The 24,006-nt window shown below is 46.7% G+C and overlaps 2 protein-coding genes across 2 annotated transcripts in view; one reads left to right on the forward strand and one right to left on the reverse strand.

The window, feature by feature from the left end:
• Nucleotides 1-18,777, reverse strand: part of LOC309845205 (uncharacterized protein) — an 82,514-nt gene extending 63,737 nt beyond the window's left edge. Inside the window, exons 1-3 of the mRNA XM_082692884.1 lie at nucleotides 18,671-18,777; nucleotides 3,388-3,568; nucleotides 1,539-1,656 (exon numbers count right to left, since the gene is read on the reverse strand). The gene's annotated coding sequence lies outside the window, so the exon portion shown is untranslated. The remainder of the gene's footprint in view (nucleotides 1-1,538; nucleotides 1,657-3,387; nucleotides 3,569-18,670) is intronic.
• A 137-nt stretch (nucleotides 18,778-18,914) lies between these two features.
• Nucleotides 18,915-23,222, forward strand: TRIL (TLR4 interactor with leucine rich repeats). The gene has a single exon (XM_082692862.1). It carries the CDS (start codon nucleotides 19,409-19,411, stop codon nucleotides 21,845-21,847), a length of 2,439 nt encoding a protein of 812 aa, XP_082548988.1. The 5' UTR covers nucleotides 18,915-19,408; the 3' UTR covers nucleotides 21,848-23,222.
• The last annotated feature ends 784 nt before the right edge of the window (nucleotides 23,223-24,006 follow it).

Consider the following 24,006-nt stretch of genomic DNA (forward strand, 5'->3'; position numbering starts at 1 on the left):
ACTCTGAGCGAGCCACTGCAGGGTTCTGAGCCAACGGTGAAGGGATGTGAGAAGTGTTAACAGGATGGCTCCAGCTGCTGCGTTGCTCTACGGAAGACGGGCTGTGGGACGCGTACGTGTAAGCAGGGAGCGATGGAAATAATCCAGGTGAGAGCTGACAGCTTCCTGGACCCGGGTGCTGGATGTGGAAGTGATGAGAAGGGTGAGAATCTGGGTATCTTCGGAGAGGGGAGCCAACAAGGCTCCCAATGGGTGGGATGTGATGTGCGAACAAGAGTGAGGTCAAGAATGACTCCAGGGTTCTTGTGTGCATTAACTGGAAGGATGGAATGACTATTGCCTGAAGAGAGTGGGGAAGGAATAGGTTTTAGGGAAAAGGCCAAATGTTAGGCATGTTTGATCTGAAAGAGCTCTGATATTCAAGGACAGAAGTCAAGCAGGCAGTTTAATACACAAGGCTTGTATTTGGAAGAGAGATCCAGGCCAGGGACAATTTGGGGTCTTTGAGATAGACCCAGCATCTAATGCCATGTGGTTAGATTAGATCACCAAAGGAGACAGTGGTGAGATCTAAACACTGGGACCTGGGGCACCCCAATATCAAGGTGGCATGGAGACGGAAAGAAACCAGCAAGGAGAGTGAGAAGAAACTGCTCATATGCTTGGAAAAGAACACGGTATCACTGAAGCCAAGAGAAGACAATGGTCCAAAAAGAATGGATGAACCACAGGCTGCAGACAAGAGCAAGATGAAGGTCAAGATCTCACTGCTGGATGCGGCAGTGATCACTGATGACTTGCCAAGAGCAGTTCTAAAACATGAGGCTAAACGTCCTAGCTGGAGAAGATTCAAGACGATGAGGAAGAGAAGTATGAAGAGACAGTAACTGTAGACATCATTTTTCTAGCAGTTTCAGTGCAAAGGGGGCAGATACATGGGGTAGTGGCAGAGAGGGAAAGTACAGTCAATAAGTAGCTTTTTTTTTTAAGATGAAAGAAATGACAGCATGTTCACATTCTAGCTGGAATGATCCAGGAGAGAGGAGACACTGATGATGTAAGAGGGAAAGGAAGAACCCATCCAGGCAAACAGGCACTCTCAAACACTGCAAGGAACCTGCATCTGGTTCAAGGTTTTCAAAGGGAAAGTTGGTACTATATAGCAAAAGTACAGATGCATGTATTCCTAGACAAAGCATTTTTTAAATGATTTTATTTATTTATTTGACACACAGAGAGAGATCACAAGTAGGCAGAGAGGCAGGCAGAGAGAGAGGGGGAAGCAGGCTCCCTGCTGAGCAGAGAGCCTGATGTGGGGCCTGATCCCAGGACCTTGGGATCATGACCTGAGCAGACGGCAGAGGCTTAACCCACTGAGCCACCCAGGCACCCTAGACAAAGCATTTTTATTTCCAAGATTTAATTCTGCATAGATGCGCAAAGACATATCTACCTGTCATTTATCAGAACACTATATATGATATGAAAAGCAAGGAAAACCTTAAATGTATATTGACAATGGATGCTTAAATCCATACCTGAAATACCATGCAGCCTTGGAAATAATGCTGATCTCCACTTTCTGTTCTGGAAAGTCTCCAAAATTACATAACTGAAAGATACCAAGGTATAGAAGAGTACACAGTACGCTCCCACCTATGAAAAAAAAAAAAGCAGGAATAAGGCAATATGTAGTTAAACAGAAAACATGTGTATGTACATAGAACATTTTTGAGAGAGAAGGATTTACTTTCCATAGCATATCCCTTTTCTAAAGTTTCCATTATTTTTAGGAAGTATATTTATTATTTTTGATTAAAGATTAACACAAAGAGAAAAATATCTTTGCTAGAAAGGAAAAAAGCAAATTTAACAATTCTGGCTGTGCATTATGTTACTAACATAAAGAACATTTTCTTCTACAAAATTTAAGGGAGAAAAGCCATTCCCTTCTAGGCTGTTTTGGAAAGTAGTGGGAGAAACAAATCCTTCTAAATTGATTTCTACTGAGCCAGCAATGTCTTTATTCAATATTTTGCAACACTGGAACATAAATTTTCATTATGCATACCCTAGGTAAAAGATTTTTAGTTTCAAAATGTATTTCTGTTGGGCACACAATAGGCATCCAATAAAAATTTGTTGGGTTAAATCAGATCGCTAATTAGATGAATGTCAACACTAAGCCTGGGGGAAATGGCATTTAAATACAAAGCACTGAGGCCCTCTTCTCTGTATGTTTGTAGGTATGTATGCCTATATGTATACTTACTATAGATTAACATCTGTTCTGTTTATTTTCAGTTTACTACACAGAATATGAGGGAGCTATGGATTAAACCAAAAAGCTATCTTGATGCAATTTAGCAAACTATTTAATCATATCCTTTAACAATTAAGAAGTTATCAAGTAGGGATAGAAAAGGAAAATGAAGGGAAGACCAATTTCCAGAAGCAGAAATTATTTCTGAGATTGCTGTCTTAAAATGCACCTATCCTGAGTTAAGAGGGTATTTTACACATAACCGTACTCGAATTAATAGTTCTTAAAAATAAAGAAAGATACCCATTAAGTACTTCTGAACTGGGAAAGTGGAAATTCATCACTTTTAGTGTCTGTCAGTGTGGAATCTCTTGTTTAGTACTTTCGTGAAACACATTCATATGGAAGACGACATTGACACTTTTGATGGATGACGAGACCCTGAACTGCCTTCTGAAATATCAAGTCAGACCGCATTCCTTTCTATGTTTTTAGTAGTAAGCATACTTATTGTAATCAAATCTTTTGAAAACGAGCACTCCGTGCTACAGAATAGAATAGCATCATATATAATAAACCTCTCATTTCTCAACCTTAAGCATCAGGGATTCTCTGCTATTTATTTAAGCTTGTGTGTTTTTTCTTTCCCCGGTTTACTGAATTATTTATTAGTTACACAGTATTCATGCTCTGTGCTAAGTGCCGCTTCTCTCTCCTTCTGCCGCTGGAACACAAGTTCATATTCTATTTCATTATCAATTTAAAGCTCACCCGAAGCTAAGGAAGTAATCATTCATTGTGACGGAATCGCTGGGACGGTTGTATATTCTCGAAAACATTAAGATTTTGTTTTAAACATTCGGTCTATTTGCTGCGTTTTGTTGGCTAACGGACAATGATATATAGGCTATATATATAAAATCTTCACATCGCGATACAATTATTTGCAGGCAAGATCCACACCTTGACAGGCTTCCAAGATGAAAAAAGGTGAAACTTGGTTCGCTGACAAAATGTTCATCTTGAATTCGAACAGGAATTGATGGATGGGGTATTCTCATGTCTGTATGCAAGTCTAAGCAAGGTGCTATAGACCAGTATTTTTCAAACTTTATAGTGCTTACACATCAATGTGGGAGATGGTCACCTCGCAGAGGCAGATTCACGGGTTCAAGATGGGATCAGAGATTCGGCATTTTTAAGAAATTCCCAGGTGATGCTGATGCTACTGGTCCATAGACCTCATCTTGAACAGGAAGATGCAGAGCAATGGTCACCAATCCTGGTTGCACCTTACAGGGGAACCTAAAAGAAACACAAACATCCAGGTCCCAATACTGTATCAGAGCCTCTGGAGATGAAATTAAAGCCCAGTTAATTTTTTTTTAACATCTCTCAAGGGCTATGCCCTCCCTGAATGTGTTCTCGCAAATTCATATACTGAAACCCCCATCCCCAATGTGATGGTATTTGGAGAAAAGGGGAGGTAACTGGATTTAAAGGATGACATGAAAGTGGGGCCCTCGTGACAGGACTGGTATCCTTGTAAGAGATACCAGAGGGATGCCTGGGTGGCTCAGTTATCAAGGGTCTGACTTTGACTCAAGTCATGATCCCAGGGTCCTGGGATTGAGCCCCATGTCTGACTCCCTGCTCAGTGGGGAGTCTGTTTCCCCCTTCCTCTCTGCCCCTTCCCCCCCCCCACCATTCATGCTTTCTCTCATTGACTCACTCTCAAATAAATAAAACCTTTAAAAAAAGAAGAAGAAGAAGAAGAAGAAGAAGAAGAAGAAGAAGAAGAAGAAGAAGAAGAAGAAGAAGAAGTAGTAGTAGTAGTAGTAGTAGTAGTAGTAGTACCAGAGAGCTCTCTTCACTAGGTGAGACACAGATGGCCACCTGCAAGCCAGGAAGTGGAACCCAAATGTGATGGCACCCTGATCTCAGACTTCCAGCCTCCAGAAGTATGAGAACATAAATCTCTGCTGGTTAAGCCACCCATTCTACGACATTTTGTTATGGCAGCCCGAGCTAAGACGCGGGGAGATTCTAATACCATGCAGCCTAGGTTGACAACATTGTTGTAAAGAGTATTAAAGTGCATAATCATAACTCTGTTGTAGGAGGCTTATAACCTATTGGGAAGCTAAAACGAGCCTATAAAAGTCGTAGGTACTCAAGCCCAGGCCAGAGAGGTGCAGTATCAAGAGATTGAGAACAGGAGAGCAGGCAGAGTGGGGATGATGAAGGAAGAAGGCCGTTACTTCCTAAAAAGTTCTGCTGAGGCCCAAATTTTTAAAGATTTTACATACTGTAAAATGTAAACTGTGTAATGTATATGTGCATTATACAATAAAAAGGTTGCACAGATAATAAGCATTCCATCATGACTGTGATCACTGTATACACTCAGTGTAATCACTACCTCAAGCAAAATTTAGAACACTGTCATCAACCCAGAAAGTACCCCGGAATCCTGTCTGGCCAATTCCCCCCATTCACAGAGGCAACCACCATTCCACTTTCTGCCACTGTAAGTTAGCATGGTCTAAGTTTCTGCCACCGTAAGTTAGCATGAAGTTTAAGAACTTCATATGAATGGAACCCACAATATGTACATTTTGTGTCTGGCTTTATTTCCTCAGCATAATTATTTTGGGATTTACCCACTTTATTACATATATCAATACATGCAATCTCTTTTTATGGATGACTGATATTCCATGGCATAGATATATAACACTTTGTCTATCTATCTAACTGTTGCTGGACATTTCGGTTGTTTCCAGTTTAGGGCTATTAGAAATAATGCTCCCGTGAATACTCTTCTTAATGTCTTTTTAAAAAAAAATTTTTTTTCATTTCTCTTGGGTAAATACATAGAGGTGTTCTCTCTGAGCTATGGGATAAATGTATGCCTAACTTTATAAAGAAATTGCCAAACAGTTCTTCAGAATGAATTTATCATTTCATGCTCCCACCACTGATGTATAAGAGTTCCAATTGCTCCATATTTTCACCTTAGTGTTGCCAGTATTTTTTCTTTTAAGTCTTCATTTTTTAAAATTCACTCATCTGTGTGATAAGACCAAGGCTTCTGAGAAATAATTTAGCAAAGTAGTTAAGAGTACTAAATCTTGGGGCACCTGGATTGAGTCCCACATCGGGCTCTCTGCTCAGCGGGGAGCCTGCTCCTCACCCCCACCCCACCTGCCTCTCTGCCTACTTGTGATCTCCGTCTGTCAAATAAATACGTAAAATTAAAAAAAAAAAAAAAAGAGTATTGAGTCCTTGGAGGACAATCTAGAAATATAAAGAGAATTATAAATGTAATAAACTTTTTTGTTTGTTTGTTTTAAGATTTTATTTATTTATTTGACAGAGAGAGATCACAAGTAGGCAGAGAGGCAGGCGGAGAGAGAGGAGGAGGAAGCAGGCTCCCTGCTGAGCAGACAGCCCAATGCAGGACTCAATTCCAGGACCCTGAGATCATGACCCAAGCCGAAGGCAGAGGCTTTAACCGACTGAGCCACCCACGGGCCTCTGTAATAATCTTTTGAACAAGCAATTCCACTTCTAGAAATCTACCTACATTTGCATCTGCTCAAGTACAAAACATACATGTGCAACTTTATTCCCTGCAGTACTGTTTGCAATAATAACAGGTTAGAAGGAATGCAAAGAACCAGTAAGGAGAAACTAGTTGAAATAAGCTACAGCACACCAACACAATGAAGTTCTAAAAAGTTTTAAAGAAAGAATGAGAAAGGATTGTAGGTACTGAAATAAAGAGATCTCCAGAATATACCATTAAGTGGGGGAAAAATTTTAAGAAACAAGGGGTATGTGTACAAAGAAGGGAGGGGTTAAAAGAAGACTATATGTCTACCCACATACACATACTTATATGTGCAAAAAAAACCCTACTAGAATAGATAGACATATAAATAAGGAACTAATAAAATACAGTCGAGTGTAGATGGACAGAAAACCTAGCTAGAGGGAGCAGGGGAGAAATAAGACTTCCCCCTGAATATTTTCCCACACAGTTTTGATTATGAATTATAGAAAGGCATTACCATTAAAAAACTAGAACTCAAGCGTTCAGCTGAAATAAATTTACTCTATTTTGTTAAACTCTAAAAAAAAAAAATTGCGATTGAGAAAACCCTAGAATTGAAAAGCAAACCCAAACTTGTATCAAACTGGCAACATAAACACACAGAAAAAAATTGTAGGAAAAAATTGATTCTGTGAAAATCGAGGGGATCTTCATGCTACTCAAAAAGAGGCAGAGATCAGTGGTCATCACTGAGGTTGTTATTCACAAAGTCCTCCCTTTGAGAATGGACCAAGGAAGAAGCCCTTCTCCTGCTGCCCCAGTCCAAAATGCTTTTCTGAGTCACCAAAAGGATCCAGCTGATTAGGGAAAACTCTTCTTCACTAAAGAGTGGCAGCTGATCAATGCAGGAGAAATGATAACATTAGAAAAGTCATCATTCTGTGATTTCTAATGCATGTTAAGTCAGACAAAGGTTGCCAAATGGAACTGGCCATACAGAGAATGGCTGAGGGGAAACCACACATCTGTGTGGTATTAAAGGAACTCCATACAGAATACCTTCTGGTCACGGTGGGAATCCCATCACTGTGGAACAGCCAGCTCAGGCGGCCATCACGTGACCCAGAGGGCAGTCTGAGTTTCAGTGATGGTAAAACCACATGGCACGTGCCTCCTGAAGAAATGCCGTATGGGGGCACCTGGGTGGCTCAGTGGTTAAAGCCTCTGCCTTCGGCTCAGGTCATGATCCCAGGGTCCTGGGATCGAGCCTCACGTCAGGCTCTCTGCTCAGCAGGGAGCCTGCCTCCTCCTCCTCTCTCTCTCTGCCTGCCTCTCTGCCTACTTATGATCTGTCTGTCAAATAAATAAAAATCTTTAAAAAAAAAAAAAAAAGAAATGCCATATGAAACATACAAAGGCACCCAAAATGTATTCTAGACAAAGTTTATTAACATACATGATCAAGCTCTTAGATGTACCTTCTGATTTCTAGGCAATACAGGGGACAGAGGAGCAGGCTAAGTGACAGCATGAGGAAGTAATCAAACATCAAGCAGGAAAATTACCGGATGAAGAAAAGGACTGTTTTAGATTCAAAACACCTAAGGGATATACAAATTGGACAAAATGCAGGCTCCGGACCTAAGTCGTGATTTGGACAAACTAGCTTTGGGGAAATCGTGCGACCATTACGGTAATTTCAATATGACTGAGGTATTAGATGCTACGAAAACTTATGGACAGGGAAAGAGAAAGATTATGAAAAGAAAACAAACTGCTTGCAACATTATGATCTTGTTTTAGTAAAAAATACATACATGTGTATGAAAATACGTAAATACCTATAATGAAAGATTAACACTTAGTCTCTGGGTGGAGGGTATATTGGTTTTCTATTGCCACACAAATTACCAAAAACATGGTGGGTTAAAACAATAAAAAGGTATTATCTCACAGTTCTTCAAGTCAGAAGCCCAAATGTGTGTCTCTGAGCTAAAACCAAGGTGTTGGCAGCGCTGCGCTCCTTCCTGGAGGTTCTGAGGGAGAATCTATTTCCCTGTCTTTTCTCGCTTCTAGACGCTGCCTGCATAGGCTCATGGCCGCTTCCTCCAGCTACCTCCCTCGTTAGCAGGTTGTGTCCTTCTCATCCTCCATCACTCTGAACTTCTCTTCTGCCTCCTGCTTCCATTTATTAGGACCTGTATGCACTGGGCCACCAAAATAACCCAAAATACGCTCCCCTCACAAGCTCGCCTGGTTAGCAATCTTAACTCCATCTGCAACCTTAATTCCCCTTTGCCCTATAACTTAACAGGTTTGCAAGTTCTGGGGATGAGAACTTTGGAGAGCCCACTGTGCAGCAAGAATGTGCTGTTTATTTTCCTACCATTGCTCACCTGCATCTTCTGGCTTTCTACAATGCTCATATATTGCTTCTGTAATAACGAAAGGCTATTCTTCATTTAAAAATAAGTACAGTGATGAGGGAGGAAGCAATACTGGAAGTGGGAGTATTATGAGGATCATGAAGAAACACCTCTAGCAGGAATGCAGAAAACGTGTGGCCTAATAGGTACTAGTGGCTTGGAAAATTTCCACTGACAAAATCATATTAAAAAATGCTGTAGTTCCAATAATGTGCATAAAAAGGCAGATGCTGGGGTGCCTGGGTGGTTCAATGGGTTAAAGACTCTGCCTTCGACTCAGGTCATGATCCCAGGGTCCTGGGATCGAGCTCCGCATCGGCCTCTCTGCTCAGTGGGGAGCCTGCATCCCCCTCTCTCTCTGCCTGCCTCTCTGCTTACTCGTGATCTCTGTCTGTCAAATAAATAAATAAAATCTTTAAAAAAAGAAAAGCAAATGCTATATTCTAGAAAATGTTATGTATCCAAAAAGATGACTCTAGGGATGACAAGGACACTGTGGTCAAAGATACGTGTGGAAAGTATGAATAATAATTTTCATCAAATGTGAGTTCAAATCTCAGGTCCGTCACTAACTAGCCCGGGCCACCTGTGCCAGCTCTTTAACCTGCTTTTGTCTCCACCGCCATCATCTGAAAGAGGAGGCTTTCTGCATGGTGTTGCTGGAGTAAAGGATTTAATACCAGCACAGGGCTTAGAACTGTGTCTAGCACACGACACGTACGCACCCTGTAGATGCTAGTCAGTAACGGGGATGATCCTGGCAGGTGTTTTGCGGCCACCTGTGTCAGACGGAAAACCACTTCTGGAATTTTACTTAATCTGGTACTTATGTTCCATCACTTCAGGGAATCACAAGAGTCGTGCGCTGATTACCAAAGAGGTTCTTACGCCCAAGGATACTAGAATAATTAGCCTAAGGGTTTCACTGCTGGAATTTTCGCCAAATGGCTGGGTTCCCAGGCAACACCCCAGTGGCGCTAGCATAGTGGCTACATAATATTTCTGTAGCACCAACAGCTATTTTGCCCGGAACTGTCAATAAGGCCAAATGGTGCTTACAACTATGGTTTTCTAACACTTGAATCATGACAGAACGAAACATAAAATAATTTGCCAGTCTGACGATATGGGGGCCAAGCAAACAAGTTTGCTGGGACTGTGAGAGACTGCGACAACTTCAGGATATATTATCCTGCCCACTGTGGATTAATATTAAACCCATGAGATACCATGAGTTGTTGAGATCAGTCAAGCACAACACAGAACACCATATTTCAAGAACTTTATCATTAACAAATTCTAGTGATGTTGAATAATGTTCCAAGAAAGAAGTGCAACAGATTCCTTAATGTTTAAAGCAGGAAGAGATTTTAGTGATCATTTTAACCCAGTGTGTCTCAGACTAGGTTAACGGTCCTACCTGTCACCAAATGCCAACACATCCCCCACCCCCGCCATCCCTTTGTTTTCTGCAGGATTTCTCAAAGCCTTGAACACGCGATCTTGCGCTGTGACTCTCTAAGATGGAGACATGGCATAGAGTCCATGCTGGCCACAGAAGTCCTCCTTTCGATAATCTTTTACCTTCACAGGGGCTACTACTGAGAGTAACACCCTCTAGGCAAAAGCCGATGTATTATAACCACACTCCATAAAGCACCATGCCCAGAGTCGTCATGTGATTCACCATGTAGGGTAACTGATGGCAGAGCTGGCCCAGAATCTAGGCCTGCCCAGACAGCTACTGGGGAGAACCAGTGCGCTGAAGATTGGGTACTCTGGGCCCAGGCAGCCAGGAGTAGTGCAAGGAAACCATGAAAAGATAGAAACAGAATCTACAAGGAAAGGTAGAAGAACAGTTACCTGGAATGCACCTTTCTCCTCTTTAGAAAAGACCCTGTTGACATTGCAGAGGACACCAAAAACCTATGCATACAGCATAGTCCTGCCCTGGAGGGCCACAGATTCTCCCAGACAAGACATGCATGAAGTTGAAATGAAGTTGGAATCCTAATTCCACAACACTGGTAGTTACTAAGCACCTTCCCATCCATTTCCCAAAACTCATACATTAGGCAAGTGTCATTTGTCCCTTTTTATAGATAAGAAAATGAACCACTGATCCAAGAGACAGACATGGGTCAAGGTCAAAGACCTAATAAGTGAAGTCTGTCTTCTGCTCACCCCATACACATCACATGGGGAGTTTAGGACAAATGTTTCGCTCTTTGATGACATCTGCAAACATTTTGGGGGGTTTACACGGTATACAGTACATTCAGTATTCAAAATTATTTCCATTACCAAGGAATCTTGGTATCTTTTTTAAAAGGTCTGTAAGAAAAAGCATTTGTAACAAAGGAAGAGGGACATGTCAGGGCCATGGGGGAAAGCAGACTGAATATGGTATCATGTATACTCTTAGCAAAGACTGTTAGCCACAAAAACAAATGTTCATTGTAGAAAATTTTGATCCTAAAGTAGAATGAGAATAATATCTGTTCTCTTACCAACCAAAGAAAAGCAGTGTTCAGCAACCCCTCACTCCCAAATGTTTAAGGTCATACACACTATAAAACTTGACAATTGACATGAAGCTTTTGAAAATTCTTGAGCTCTAAATATCTTTAAGTGATAACAATCACTTTTCTTTTTCAACCTACAGCGTATTCAAGCAGACCATAAAAAAGATGCTCAAAACATTCCCATCGGCAGTGTTATTAATTCTATTTCGGAACTTAAATAGGGAGGCACGGGTAGCTGGAGGAGTGTCCTACGCATCCATTAGCTTTCTAACGACAGAAATATGGGATCCTGCCTACAGCACGACCCAAGCGCTGTGGCTGGAACCTTTGATCTTGCATCCCACTCCAGCATATGGTGCTACTAAGCATAATCAAAGTACAAATCTTTACAGAAAATTACAGAGACTCTGCAAAGGGGATGGGTGCTCCCTTCCTCTGATTTCCTTTCCTGCCATGTTCCTGGTCTTAAGTGAAAAGCATTTGGCCTTTGGATGAAATCTGAAAACACTTTGAGGGTGTTTACTTTCTATATAGTCAATTATTTGACTGTCCAAGATTATTTCCATTGTTGAGATGGACAGACTGTTTTTTGCCAGGATAAAGCCACAGTTTTCAGCAGCCTGGGAGTGAAATCGCCTTCCTTATTTTAGCCCTGGACCGTGACATTAGACTAAGGAGACACTGAAGCTCCGGGATAGATGGGGGGGGCGGGGGCTTGACACGCGCGCATCCGGGCTTAGAAAAAAGTCATCGGTAATCAACAGGATGGCTTACTAATCCTTGAAGTCGATACTCTTCAAAAGGGGTGACCCCCCACAAATATTTTTAAGCCATTAATTGTAACAATTCAGATCAAGTTGTGAGAAGCTCTTTATGAATTAAATTCCCTTCAAACATATCTGGTGGCCCACCGTAGAGAGGGGGAGACAATTTCCAAATTATAAACTGAAAACAAAATTCATGTTGTGTGAAACGCTGATGACTTCGCCCTTTCGCCAATGTTCTGTTGGTAAGACTGGAGCCCGGAGACACAGGCAGGCCCCAGGCGAGTTAGCAGTTCAGAAGAATGTAGACCCAGGAAGGCTTTGTGTCTTGTTTCTCATGGTTACTGATTATATTGTGCCTAAGCCTTAAGCAGATTGTTTTTAATAATGGAGTTATGAAGAAAAAAGAGAGAGAGAGAGAGAGAGAGAGAGAGATGTCTAAAGCACCATTCAAAAACTTGAATCAAGTACAGGCGAGTCCACTTACAGCTGGTGGGCACGCTGGGCTGGTTTTTCATGGCATCTGTCTGTCCGGGCTGGGGCAGTGCCAGACTTGGCTGGCTGGTGCTCTTACTGTACCAACTGCTAAATTTTTGAATATCACCCCAACTGGCTTCATTAGTTGTACACAGAGGCATGTATCAACAGGGAGCCCAGCAAGGTCCAACCATAAAAACCTGAGGTCAGAAGCCAATGGTTTAGACTGTGGTCTATACTCTGTTATTATAGCGCTGGATCATTCCAGAAGTTAGCTAACTTCTCTAGTTCTTTGCACCCTCTCCTCGCAACCGGGATATGAATAATCCTCACCTCATTGCCTGGTGAGACTTACACTGAGGTTAAAACCAGATAATCAATGTGTTCTTTAAAATTTTGTTTAAAGTATTTTTCATTAATTTCAAAGCAACATATAATGATTGTACATCATTTAGGAAATGACAAAAAAAACAACAACAGAATGTAAACAATTGCTCGTTTTCTCACTGTGGAAAGACAAATAACTATGAACATTTTTAAAAAATTTTCTTCTAGATTTTTTTTTGTGAACACTCTTGGAGAAGTCAACAACAGCTGTTGAGGACCATAAATGTGAAATGAAATAAGGCTGTTGTTGTCTTTCCAGCTGGGTGGGATATAAATCACTAAATAAATGTTATTATTGTAGTGTGAAGAAACCCAAATAAAAGAATATTGGAAAGTTGTACCATGAAATACAATTACAGTTCTGGTTCCCCAAGATGATACCTAAATATTTCAATATTTAGGAATAAGAGACTTTTTTTTTGCTTAAAGCATTTCCTGAGGCTACCGACTGAATTCTATCTAAGGGAGGACACCATTGTATTACCACTATAAAGTTTCAGTTTACACAAAAACAAACTCTATCCTGCCACCATAAACAGTATGTGGATTTGCCTTATTTCTTAAGTTACCACGGACTCAGCCAACAACTGTCTGTCTCTGTCTTTTTTTTTTTTTTTTGGAACTTGCCAGGAGCGCCTACATTTCACTGTAGTTCTTGTAGCGATAGTAAAAGCAATGTGCTTTGACATGTCAGTTTCAAATACTCAGGCATCTTTGAATGGATGGAAAAGATGTTCCTTGAACCTAAAATCCAGTGTGGTGGAAGCAGTCACTTGTCAATGGCCTTCAACACATACAAGATTATGTGGGCTGATATTTTCTACAAAGAATTCAGTTAAAACTTTCTTCTCAAAACGTAATTGCTCTTCCAGCAAATGGTGCCCATCATATTTATCTATGATGGTACCATCTTCTCGGATTCTTACCTATATACATTTAACTCCCAAGCCATGCTTGAGCAATCAGAAGAAAGAGAAAGGGGTCTCGCTCATCTTTCTGCCCCTGGGCACCTAGCAGAGGAGGCACAGAAAGTTCTGAAAAAGCCCTTCAGAATTCTCCTTCAGTGATAATACCTAAAAAACAAAATCTCTGGGAATGTGCTAATTAAAGATCCCCCACCTCTGTTCTGAATCAGTTTCTGATTCAGGTTCTGAATCAGTCTATGGGGGCGGGTCTAGGATCCTGTATTTTTAGCAAGCTCCTCTGTTTCTTCCTGTGTAAAATGGGTTGACAAAAGTTTCTACCTCACAAGGTAGTTGTGGAAGTAAGTGAGTGACTTCACGCAGAGTGCACACACCACCTCCTGGCACTCAGCCAGCCCCATCACATAAGTGCCCGTCACAGTTACTGATATTACCATAGTACAACAAACCAATCAACAGCAGGTGTTTTAGAAATACCGCCAATCAATTTTCTCAACCTTAAGTGTGTATAAAAATCATCCGGTGGCTTGTAAATGCAGATGTCAGGGCTCTTCCCCCAGAGATTCTGATTGAGTAAGGCCGAAACCTAGCTGGGAATCAGCATTCCTATTTGCTTCAGGGGGGACATGGAGAATCTGCTCATCTACTGTAACCCACCGGTCCTCTTATTCCCATTCCTATTCCCCAAGGCAAAGAAACTTGACTCTGAGACAGAGTGAGATGGGGTTTGGTCAGAGAGAGAAGGGGAGTTTTGGGGGCTGGGTTTGATAACATGCCAAAGGACCAACGGGGACTCTTGGCTTCCTACTTCATCTGTGTCGGGGGCCATGCTGTCCGTCTTGGGTTGGCTTACTGGGGGTGAGCCGACAGCTGCTTTCTCTGCAGGCTGCCCTGAGTGAGCTCCAGGAGGCTACTATCGCAGGACTTGGCAGAGCCACCTCTCCCCGCAGCAGGGAGTCTGAGCTCTCCTCCCCCTAACCCTTCCTGCCCAAGAGCAGCCAACTCCAACCAGGTCCAGGAGCTACTGAAGACATGGCCTGGAATCCTTCTTGTCTCTGCAGTTCAAGTTCAAGGGAACCACAAGTTGCTTGGGAAGAAAGCAGTGTACCTCCCTGGCAAGCCCAAGAAGATTCCAGGCCTGGGCAAGAACATCCTAGGGCCCTTACACCATATATATGTGTCATGAAACCAGCTCAAACATGCTTCTGCTTCTGACCTTTGCAACTATCCCCCAGTGTGCTTGAGATTTAAAGGGCAAGCTTTCCAAAATTGAACGAAAAGCTCTTGGTTCTCTCAAGAACAGCATTCCCTTCTGGATCTCCATGTGTGACTATCCAAATTATATGTGATTTAAGCATAATCAATACTTGAATCTCCTGGAACATGATCAAACCTGGATCCGTCCATAAACAAAGACATTACATAGTTGAGAGACAGGCATTTAAATTTAGGAGAAACAAGGTCTGTGCTTTTACTAAAAATGATTGCTTTTTATTGAAAATTTGGTATAGACTATGTTCTAATAAAGTAGAACTTACACTTTCAAAAATGCTTTCCTTCACACTTCTGTAATGTTTTTCCTTTTTCTTTCTAAATCCAAGTATATGAACTTTTTCCTCCTAAAATGCTACACATGGACGGGCCTGTCTCGAATATTTGAGGAGCCCAGGGTTAGAGTGTGAGGGAAGATCCATGGTCCCTAGCCCTCCTCTCAGCTCCCAGTAGATGGGCAGATTCTCCATGTCCCCCCTGAAGGGCCCCCCCACCCCCAGCGCCGGGCGTACCACAGGAAATCACAACTCACACCTCCAGATTCTTTTTGCACAGCTGCCTTGTGGCCATCCCTTGGCCCTGGGCATATACACGCTTGTGGCATAGTCAGCCCCCAAGAGGACAGGTGGATAAAAGCCTTCACCGATTAGGCAATTGAGTAGGAAAGTCCAAGGTCCTAGGAGCCTTGAGCAGGAGTAGGGCTGTGAATTGTGTGTGGGCCCATCCCTTTGGAAGCCTGAAACCGTGTTCTTCTGGAGAGGGACACAACCAGAGGAAGACTGGAACAAAGCCCTCTCGAGTGCCAGATCCAGGGTAGGGGGGCCCAGGCAGCCATGGTCCGGGAGCAGTGTTCTGTGCTGGTATCCACACAGTGCCCGTGGATATCTTGAGTAAGTAAATACCTGGGTGTGGAGGTTCTATCAACACATATCTCCCGCAAACCACTGTGGCAGCAAGGTTCTAGAGATGAGAACTAGATAGATAACATTTTCTTCGTATAGCACCGACTTTATTTGGCAGAGACAACTTTTGACCTTTCTGCCTGCAGAAATCCTTCAAGGGGAAAAAGGGAGTATGTATTTGGAAGTCATCGTACAAGCAAGGCTGTGTGATACTGTTGAAAAATACAAACGTCAAAATATCTTATCAACCGGGGCGCGTGGGTGACTCAGTGGGTCAAAGCCTCTGCCTTTGGCTCAGGTCATGGTCCCAGGGTCTTGGGATCAAGCCCCACATCGGGCTCTCTGCTTCCCCCTCCCCCGCCTGCCTCTCTGCCTACTTGTGATCTCTGTCAAATAAATAATAAAATCTTTTTTAAAAATACACCTCATCAACCTGAAGGTGTCCTGCTTGCACCTGCTGGCAGGCTTCTAGCACTTCCCTCCTCTGAAAACCTTCCTGGAGCTCTCAGTCCAGGCCAGGGGCCCTCTTCAGGGCTCCCACAGCTCTACTCCTCCCCGCTTATACCCCAGTGATGCCCTCCTTGCCCATCAGCCTCCCCACCAAGCTGTTGCATCCTGGGGCCTGGCACCGAATCCTATCAGCCACTGCATTCCTGACAAATTCTGGGATTTGTCACTTGCTAGATTCTCATTAAATACTACCGGCTGGACCACTAGCATTCAAAGCAAATGCAGCTTTGGAGTTGCTATGGAGTTGCTATGATAGCAGTACTGCGGGCTCCAGGTACTGCTGGATTCAAGCAAAATACCATTTAGCTCCTGGAAGAGAGAAATGGTCTGAAAATAAAACACCTGAATGTGTAGCATTACAGAAACAAAGACCACTGGGGGCACACAGGAGTACGCATTAGTGTCCTCTGAAGGATTTAAATGTCATTCATTTTAAAGTGGACCTCAAGTTACATGGCGTTAAGAAGGGAAGCATTTGTTAAAAAGACCTATTTTTAACTATTTCAGAAAGAATTCATCTGCATGCACACACCCATATGTGTTTCTACTTCATCTGTCCATCTCAAAGTCTCAATCTCACTGAAACTGGATTGAGAATCCTAACAACACCTACCGAAAGCTCTTTATACTTATTTGAAGTATGGCACACTGTATCTATTTTAAGCAAGGTTAACTACATGTGGCAGACGGATTACTTCAAGAAAATGGAATGTTATGGAAAAGCAATCGTCTTTTGACCTAAACCACATATGATGTTATTTCTACCTGCAAGCCAGCACTACTGGTAGAAATGTTAAACACGGGGCAATAATACCAAAGACCATCAAAATATTGAAAAATCCCGAACATCTGCAGGGGTCTGATGACTTTGTAAATTTTACTTAGAGGCACCTATAAAGCAAAGATACTCCAAGTGCAGTGAGTGACCCATGCAAACTATAGAGGTCCTCTGATGGAATGCAGCCTGTGCTCCCCGCTCTGCAGACTCAGGGACGGGGTCCAATCTCTGCTTTTCCCTCTTTCTACCACATACCCCTCTCCTAGCTTCCAGCCTCTTCTCTGCTCTGATGGCTGTGTGTGTGTCCTCACACCATGGGCTCAAAGCCGATGCTGCCAAAGCTCCACCCCAGGTAGATCTAATGGTTCAATAGCCAATAGCTTCTTAGCCTTCTTTTCTCCAAAAAACCTGAAAGTCCTCCTAACAGGCTCCAGGGCCCAGGTCAGACCAGCTTATGCCACACTGTGCAAGCCTGGGTTTCACGCTCTAGGACAGCCGTACCTTCACAAGAAGGACTGCAGTCAAGAACTAAAAAGGTTTCAGGAGTTTCTCACCATGAGAATAAAAAACCAAACTACCTTTTATCTTGTTGAGACAGATACTTGTTTTCCCACATTCATCCTGTATTTGAAAACTCAAAGCACATCACAAGCCAGCCTGGGTCTGCTCCCCGTGCCTGGAGTAGGCATTGCACTGATGATTGTCGTTAGCACTCCACTGCCTGTGTCCCTGGAACCCAGGACCTGTTCTCCAGTAAGTCTTTCTTGACCATGCAGCCAAGGATCTGTTTCCTGAAATTTCCAATTCGTCTCTATCACCTGCGTACACAGATCGCTCAGTGAGGCACTCAGTCACTGCCCAACACTGGAATTACTAAAACTCACTTTGTATCTGCGCAGCTGTCTCCTACTACTGCCTTAGGTGATGACCTAACCTTTCCATGACTTGCCCTCCCCACTAGACAGTCAGCCTATGGAGAGGTGAAGATACGTCTCCCTTAATTTTTCAGAGTGGACCCTTAAAATTAAATTTTCTGAACATTTTGGGTGGTGGGGGTGGTTGAAGGGGCCTTTATTTTTACCAAGACTGTTTGCATGAACAAATGATATAAAACTGCTACTCCTTGCCCATCCTCACTCTCAGCGGGGGCTGCCTTCAAAGGCACCAAGGACACAGGTTCCATTCTATATTGATAAGTGGTCAGACTCCCCCGCTGAGCCAGGCCTGAGGACTTCTGCACCTCAGGACTTTGAAGATCCCTGCAAGCCCAGGCCTCAAGCCGGTGACTCCCGCAGATGCAGTTACCCGAGGGTCTGGGGAGGTGATTTTAAATATGCGCACAAGTACAGAGCCTACCCCAAGGGCTCTAAGGCAGGAGGAGGACTAATGGGACTAAATCACCTAAATCTGACAGAGCCACCTTCGCGGTGGTGGAACCCGTTCTGAGCTTCTCCAGGCTCTTATCTACAGGCGGGGCCAAGCGAGTTCTGATCCCTACGTGGCACGATGCCTCCCCTCGGCCACCTGTACAGCCAGGTCAAACACCCGAACACACCACACTCCGGAGGGGCTGACCTGGCCTCCTCTGACGGCACTCCACCAATAGCTCTTTGGAGACAACCTTGGGCTGCCCTAACTAAACTTCTTCCGGAATGTCCGCGCACTCTGTGCTGCGTGAACTGCCCACGCGGGGTGACACTTGTAAGAGCAAGAGACTTAAAAACGAAAAAGAGGGGCCGCGCTCCCAACGCTCCAAAATGACTGGTGTACTCCTCTAAAATAAAAAGGTCTCTGTCTGCAAATTCCGTTTGCTAGCCCGGTAATCCACCCCCGCCCCCAGCCCTGCGTCGAGGGCCGGCCGGTACAGCTGTTTTTAATCCCTACTTTTCTCACTCGGCGTCCCGGGCTCGGGCTGACCAGACGCGGAGCCACTTAGCGTTTCCTCCTCCCCCTGTCGGGGTCTGTCCTCCCTCCGCCGTCTCCTCTTTCTCCGCCTGCATCCCCGGGGGGCAGAGTGTGGGAAGAACGAATTTCCGCCGGGTTTGCCCGCCACTCGCCGACTTGGGTCCCTTCCGGACACAGCCGGCGCACCCCCCCCCCGGCTCCTCCCCCGGCTGTTCCACGGAGGCCGCGCTCCTGGTGCGGGACCCAGAGGAAGGAGACGCAGGCTGCCGGGGCCGAGCCGCCGGGGCGCAGCAGCCAAGCCGCGCCCCGAGGAGCTCTTGGAAGGGCTCCCGCCTGCAGCTGGGGAATCCGCTCAGCGGGGAGAATCCGTGCCAGGGAATCCAGCTCTCCGGACTCAAGCTGCAAACAAAAAGCTCAGGTCTGGCTCGCTCCCCCCGCCCCCCGACGCACACCCGGAGAAACAGTTTTGCGCAGAAATGCAACAAGTAGCACCCGGAGCTCCCGGAGCGCCCTGAGCCGCCTGACTTGGCCCGGCGAAGCCCGCCTGCAGAGACCCGGGCGGGCCACCGGACAAAGGGCGGAGGAGGGGCTGGACCGCGCCGCGGAGTCCGAAAGAGGCCATTTAGCGACTCTGGCCAGGCCAAGGGGAATGCAGAGGAGACACAGAGCAGGCGGGCCAAGAGGACGATCCGGCCGCAGCACGCAGGGCGGGCGGCGATGGAGGCTGCCCGCGCCATGCGCTTCCTACTCGTGGTGTGCGGCTGCCTCGCGCTCCCGCCGCGGGCCCAGCCGGTGTGCCCGGAGCGCTGCGACTGCCAGCATCCCCAGCACCTCCTGTGCACCAATAGGGGGCTCCGCGCCGTGCCCAAGACCAGCTCGCTGCCGAGCCCCCAGGACGTGCTCACCTACAGCCTCGGCGGCAACTTCATAACCAACATCACGGCCTTCGACTTCCACCGCCTGGGCCAGCTCAGACGGCTGGACCTGCAGTACAACCAGATCCGCTCTCTGCACCCCAAGACCTTTGAGAAGCTCTCCCGGCTGGAGGAACTCTACCTGGGGAACAACCTCCTGCAGGCGCTTGTCCCGGGCACGCTGGCCCCGCTGCGCAAGCTGCGCATCCTCTATGCCAATGGGAACGAGATCGGGCGCCTGAGCCGCGGCTCCTTTGAGGGCCTGGAGAGTCTGGTCAAGCTGCGGCTGGACGGGAACGCCCTGGGGGCGCTGCCGGACGCGGTCTTCGCCCCCTTGGGCAACTTGCTTTACCTACATCTGGAGTCCAACCGGATCCGCTTTCTGGGCAAGAACGCGTTTGCCCAACTGGGCAAACTGCGCTTCCTCAACCTCTCTGCCAACGAGCTGCAGCCCTCCCTGCGCCACGCAGCCACCTTCGCACCGCTGCGCTCCCTCTCCACGCTCATCCTCTCGGCCAACAGCCTCCAGCACCTCGGGCCGCGTGTCTTCCAGCACCTGCCGCGTCTCGGCCTACTCTCACTCAGGGGCAACCAACTCACACACCTCGCGCCGGAGGCCTTTTGGGGGTTGGAGGCCCTGCGCGAGCTGCGCCTGGAGGGGAATCGGCTGAGCCAACTGCCCGTAGCGCTGCTGCAGCCTCTGCACAGCCTGGAGGCGCTGGACCTTAGCGGGAACGCGCTGTCCGCTCTGCACCCCACTATCTTTGGCCACCTGGGCCGGCTGCGCGAGCTCAGCCTGCGCGACAATGAGCTCAGCGCCCTCTCCGGGGACATCTTCGCCGCCAGCCCGGCCCTCTACCGGCTGGATCTAGACGGCAATGGCTGGACCTGCGACTGCCGTCTGCGGGGCCTGAAGCGCTGGATGGGCGACTGGCACTCGCAAGGCCGTCTTCTCACCGTGTTCGTGCAGTGTCGCCACCCGCCGGCCTTGCGGGGCAAGTACCTGGATTACCTGGATGACCAGCAGCTGCAGAACGGATCGTGTGCAGATCTCTCGCCCTCAGTTTCCCCGACCGCCCAAGGCCCGCGGGCGCCCTTACCCACCGCCACTGGGGAGGAGGTGGCGCCCCCTGCAGGTAGCCTCTCGGAGGAGCTGCCGCCGCAGCCACAGTCGCAGCCACAGCAGCGCGGGCGATTTCTGCCTGGGGTGGCCTGGGATGGGGCCGCCAGGGAGCTCAACCGCAGCGCTCTGAAGCTGAGCCGACGGGGCCCTGGCCTCCAGCAACCGGACCCCTCCGCCGCAGCTGCCGCGGACCCTGCACCACACCCCCTGGACCTGCTCCAGAAACCCGAGCGGGGACCTCTGACTCCGGCAGATGCGGCCCACGCGAATCCCACCCCGACGGCCACGCCGGCCTCTGCGCCACCGCCCGCCGGCGACCCCTGGCAGCGCGCGGCGAAGCAGCGCCTGGCCGCGCAGCAGCAGGAAAGTACCGCCCAGTCCAACGGCGGGGTAGGCCTGCCGCCGCTGGTGTCCGACCCCTGCGACTTCAACAAGTTCATCCTGTGCAACCTGACGGTGGAGGCGGTGGGCGCCGACAGCGCCTCGGTGCGCTGGGCGGTGCGCCAGCACCGCAGCCCACCACTGCTGGGCGGCGCGCGCTTCCGCCTGCTCTTCGACCGCTTTGGCCAGCAGCCCAAGTTCCACCGCTTCGTCTACCTGCCAGAGCGCAGCGACTCGGCCACGCTGCGCGAGCTGCGCGGAGACACCCCCTACCTGGTGTGCGTGGAGGGCGTACTCGGGGGCCGGGTCTGCCCGGTGGCCCCCCGTGACCACTGCGCCGGGCTGGTCACCCTCCCGGAGCCTGGGAGCCGGAGCAGTGTTGACTACCAGCTGCTGACCTTGGTCTTGCTGGCCGTCAACGCGCTGCTGGTGCTCCTAGCGCTGGCGGCCTGGGCGTCCCGCTGGCTGCGGAGGAAGCTGCGGGCTCGGCGGAAGGGTGGGGCCCCTGTGCACGTTCGACACATGTACTCCACCCGACGTCCCCTGCGCTCCATGGGCACCGGCGTGTCTGCGGACTTCTCTGGCTTCCAGTCGCACCGGCCGCGCACCACTGTGTGTGCTCTCAGCGAGGCGGACCTCATCGAGTTCCCCTGCGACCGCTTCATGGACAGTGGGGGCGGTGGCACAGGGGGCAGCTTGAGGCGGGAGGACCATCTTCTGCAGCGATTTGCTGACTAGAGCCAGACTCCAGGGGGTGTGGAGACCATCTCATTGGACTGGAGCAGCCAGCCACTTTCTGTGAAGCCCCTCAACCCACCTCAGGGGGAGATGTCATTTAATCAGAGCTTCTCCTTTCCCCCTTTCGTGCACTTGCCAGAGAGGCCAAAGGCGAAACCAGTTCGGCCCACACAAACCCCCGACAATTCCCAGTGCCCCCTCATAAAGCGAATGGGTGGCACCTGGTGGTCAAGGCCAAGAGCAGGGGACAAACGGGAAGTAGTGTCCAGAGGTGGGAAGCCTTCTTTTATATGGAGACCTTGGCACAACTATGGATGTGGCTTCTGTGGGATCGTGATGCAACAGTCTGGCCCCCTTTGGGGTAGAGAAGGGGGCTTTTGCCCCCGGTATGGCCAGAAAGAGATTTGTGTGCATGCTTTTTGTTTGCTCAGTGTGAAACAGAGGAGTTTTGTCCTATTTAAGGGAAGAGGAACTTATTAGTATTACAAAGGAGGCTTGGCATCTTGACTACACTGGGCTGGTGGTCTCTGCCAAGAAGGTAGATGTAAACTGGTGGCGAAGTTTAACACACCCGCCAAGGAACTCTTTCATGTTGGTTAATAGAACATTCAGGATAATTTAATGTTTAAATCATTAGAGATGCTATTTTTTTTTCAACAATGTGAAGAGCTCAGACATTTAACAAACTGACAGTAAACTCAAGGACTGTCGTAGTTGAGCTGAGCCATTCAACTAGTATTTTCTTTTTAACATTAACATGCCAAGAACATTGGCTGACTTTGGGGTTAACTAAGATTACCTACTTTCTCAGGAGAAGGCTGCATGCAAGACTTCTCTGTCAGGGTTGCTCCTGTGGCTTTTTAATTTTATTTTTCTAAACCTATATATGGAAAAGGAAATGTCAGTGCCAGACTTGGGAAAAGAATGTAAAGTGTGCATAACCGATGGCCGCGTAGGGAACCGCAGCCCTCAAGTTCACTTAACTGCATCTCTGACACTGTGTCCAGATGGGAACAAGTATGGTGTGGTACTTCTCATGTTTTTATCGGTCACATGCAGATTGTGCCCTGCTTTTATTGAGTTGCACCGTTAAGTGTTCAAGGCAGTTCCCTAATAGGGCAGCAAAAGGTGATATGCACTTGACAGTGTAACCCTCAATCACCTTAATGTTTTACTCTATATGAAATAGAGGGGAAGAAATTATTGGAAAAAAAATGTGAAAAAGGGTACATCAGTAGTTGTCTGTTTCTACTAAAACCAGAAGATTTTTAGGAGTACTTAAACCTCACTGTGAAATAATGATCTGTTTTGCAAGTTAATCTCTCCACGACCCTGTGTTTTACCATGTTATTAAATCTTACCTTTTAGTCAATAATTGCAGTATTTCTTTTAAATGTCTTTGTTTTAAATTTAGGATTAGGCTCCTTTATTTGCTCAATTGTTTTCAGCTCTTTGGGACCCTCTCGTTCCCTCATATTTATGAAGTACATGTTTATCACTAAAGGTAGTGCTTTGGTTTACATTAATAATTTTGCGTGTGGTCTAAGAGCACAGGAAGAGCCTCAAGGAAGATCTGTGCGGTGATATCCGCAGTGGTTGTGGATTTATTGGCAGTGGGCTGTTTCGGAGGATATTGTTATGGTGCTAAGGCTAACCAGGAATCTTCTGTTTAGGGCCTTAAGCCCCTGAGGGTCCTGATGACTCAGGGAATCTGTCATAGTCTGGGGGATGGGGGTCCTTCAACCCCAGTGCACTCCCTTTTATGTTCGGCCTCCATGGAGCCAAGCCTGCCCTTGTCCCAACAGCTGAGCAGGGGACCCAGGGCTCTAAATGAACGGATCTGTGTTTATGTTCAGATGAATAAATGTCCAGACCACTTAAAGTGCAGCTGCTTCTCTGGTCATCTTCTCTGTGAGACCAAAACTTAATAAACGGCAGGAAACAGGCTGTCATTCTTAGCATAGGAGTACGTGGGAGAGGGGTCATTGCTTGCTCTTACTTGCAAATTTTGGGCTATCTACTTGCCCCTCTTGTGCTCCTAGTTTCATTCATTTGTAGAGCAATGGCATCCTTGAGCTGGTCCTTTTGCACAGCAGTATAATCTTGAGCCCCACTGAAAGTCTGGAAGAGACCTCTGATGCTTCCCACCACTCACCCTT

Source organism: Mustela nivalis (assembly GCF_964662115.1).
Source record: "Mustela nivalis genome assembly, chromosome: 12".
Taxonomy (NCBI): Eukaryota; Metazoa; Chordata; class Mammalia; order Carnivora; family Mustelidae; genus Mustela; species Mustela nivalis.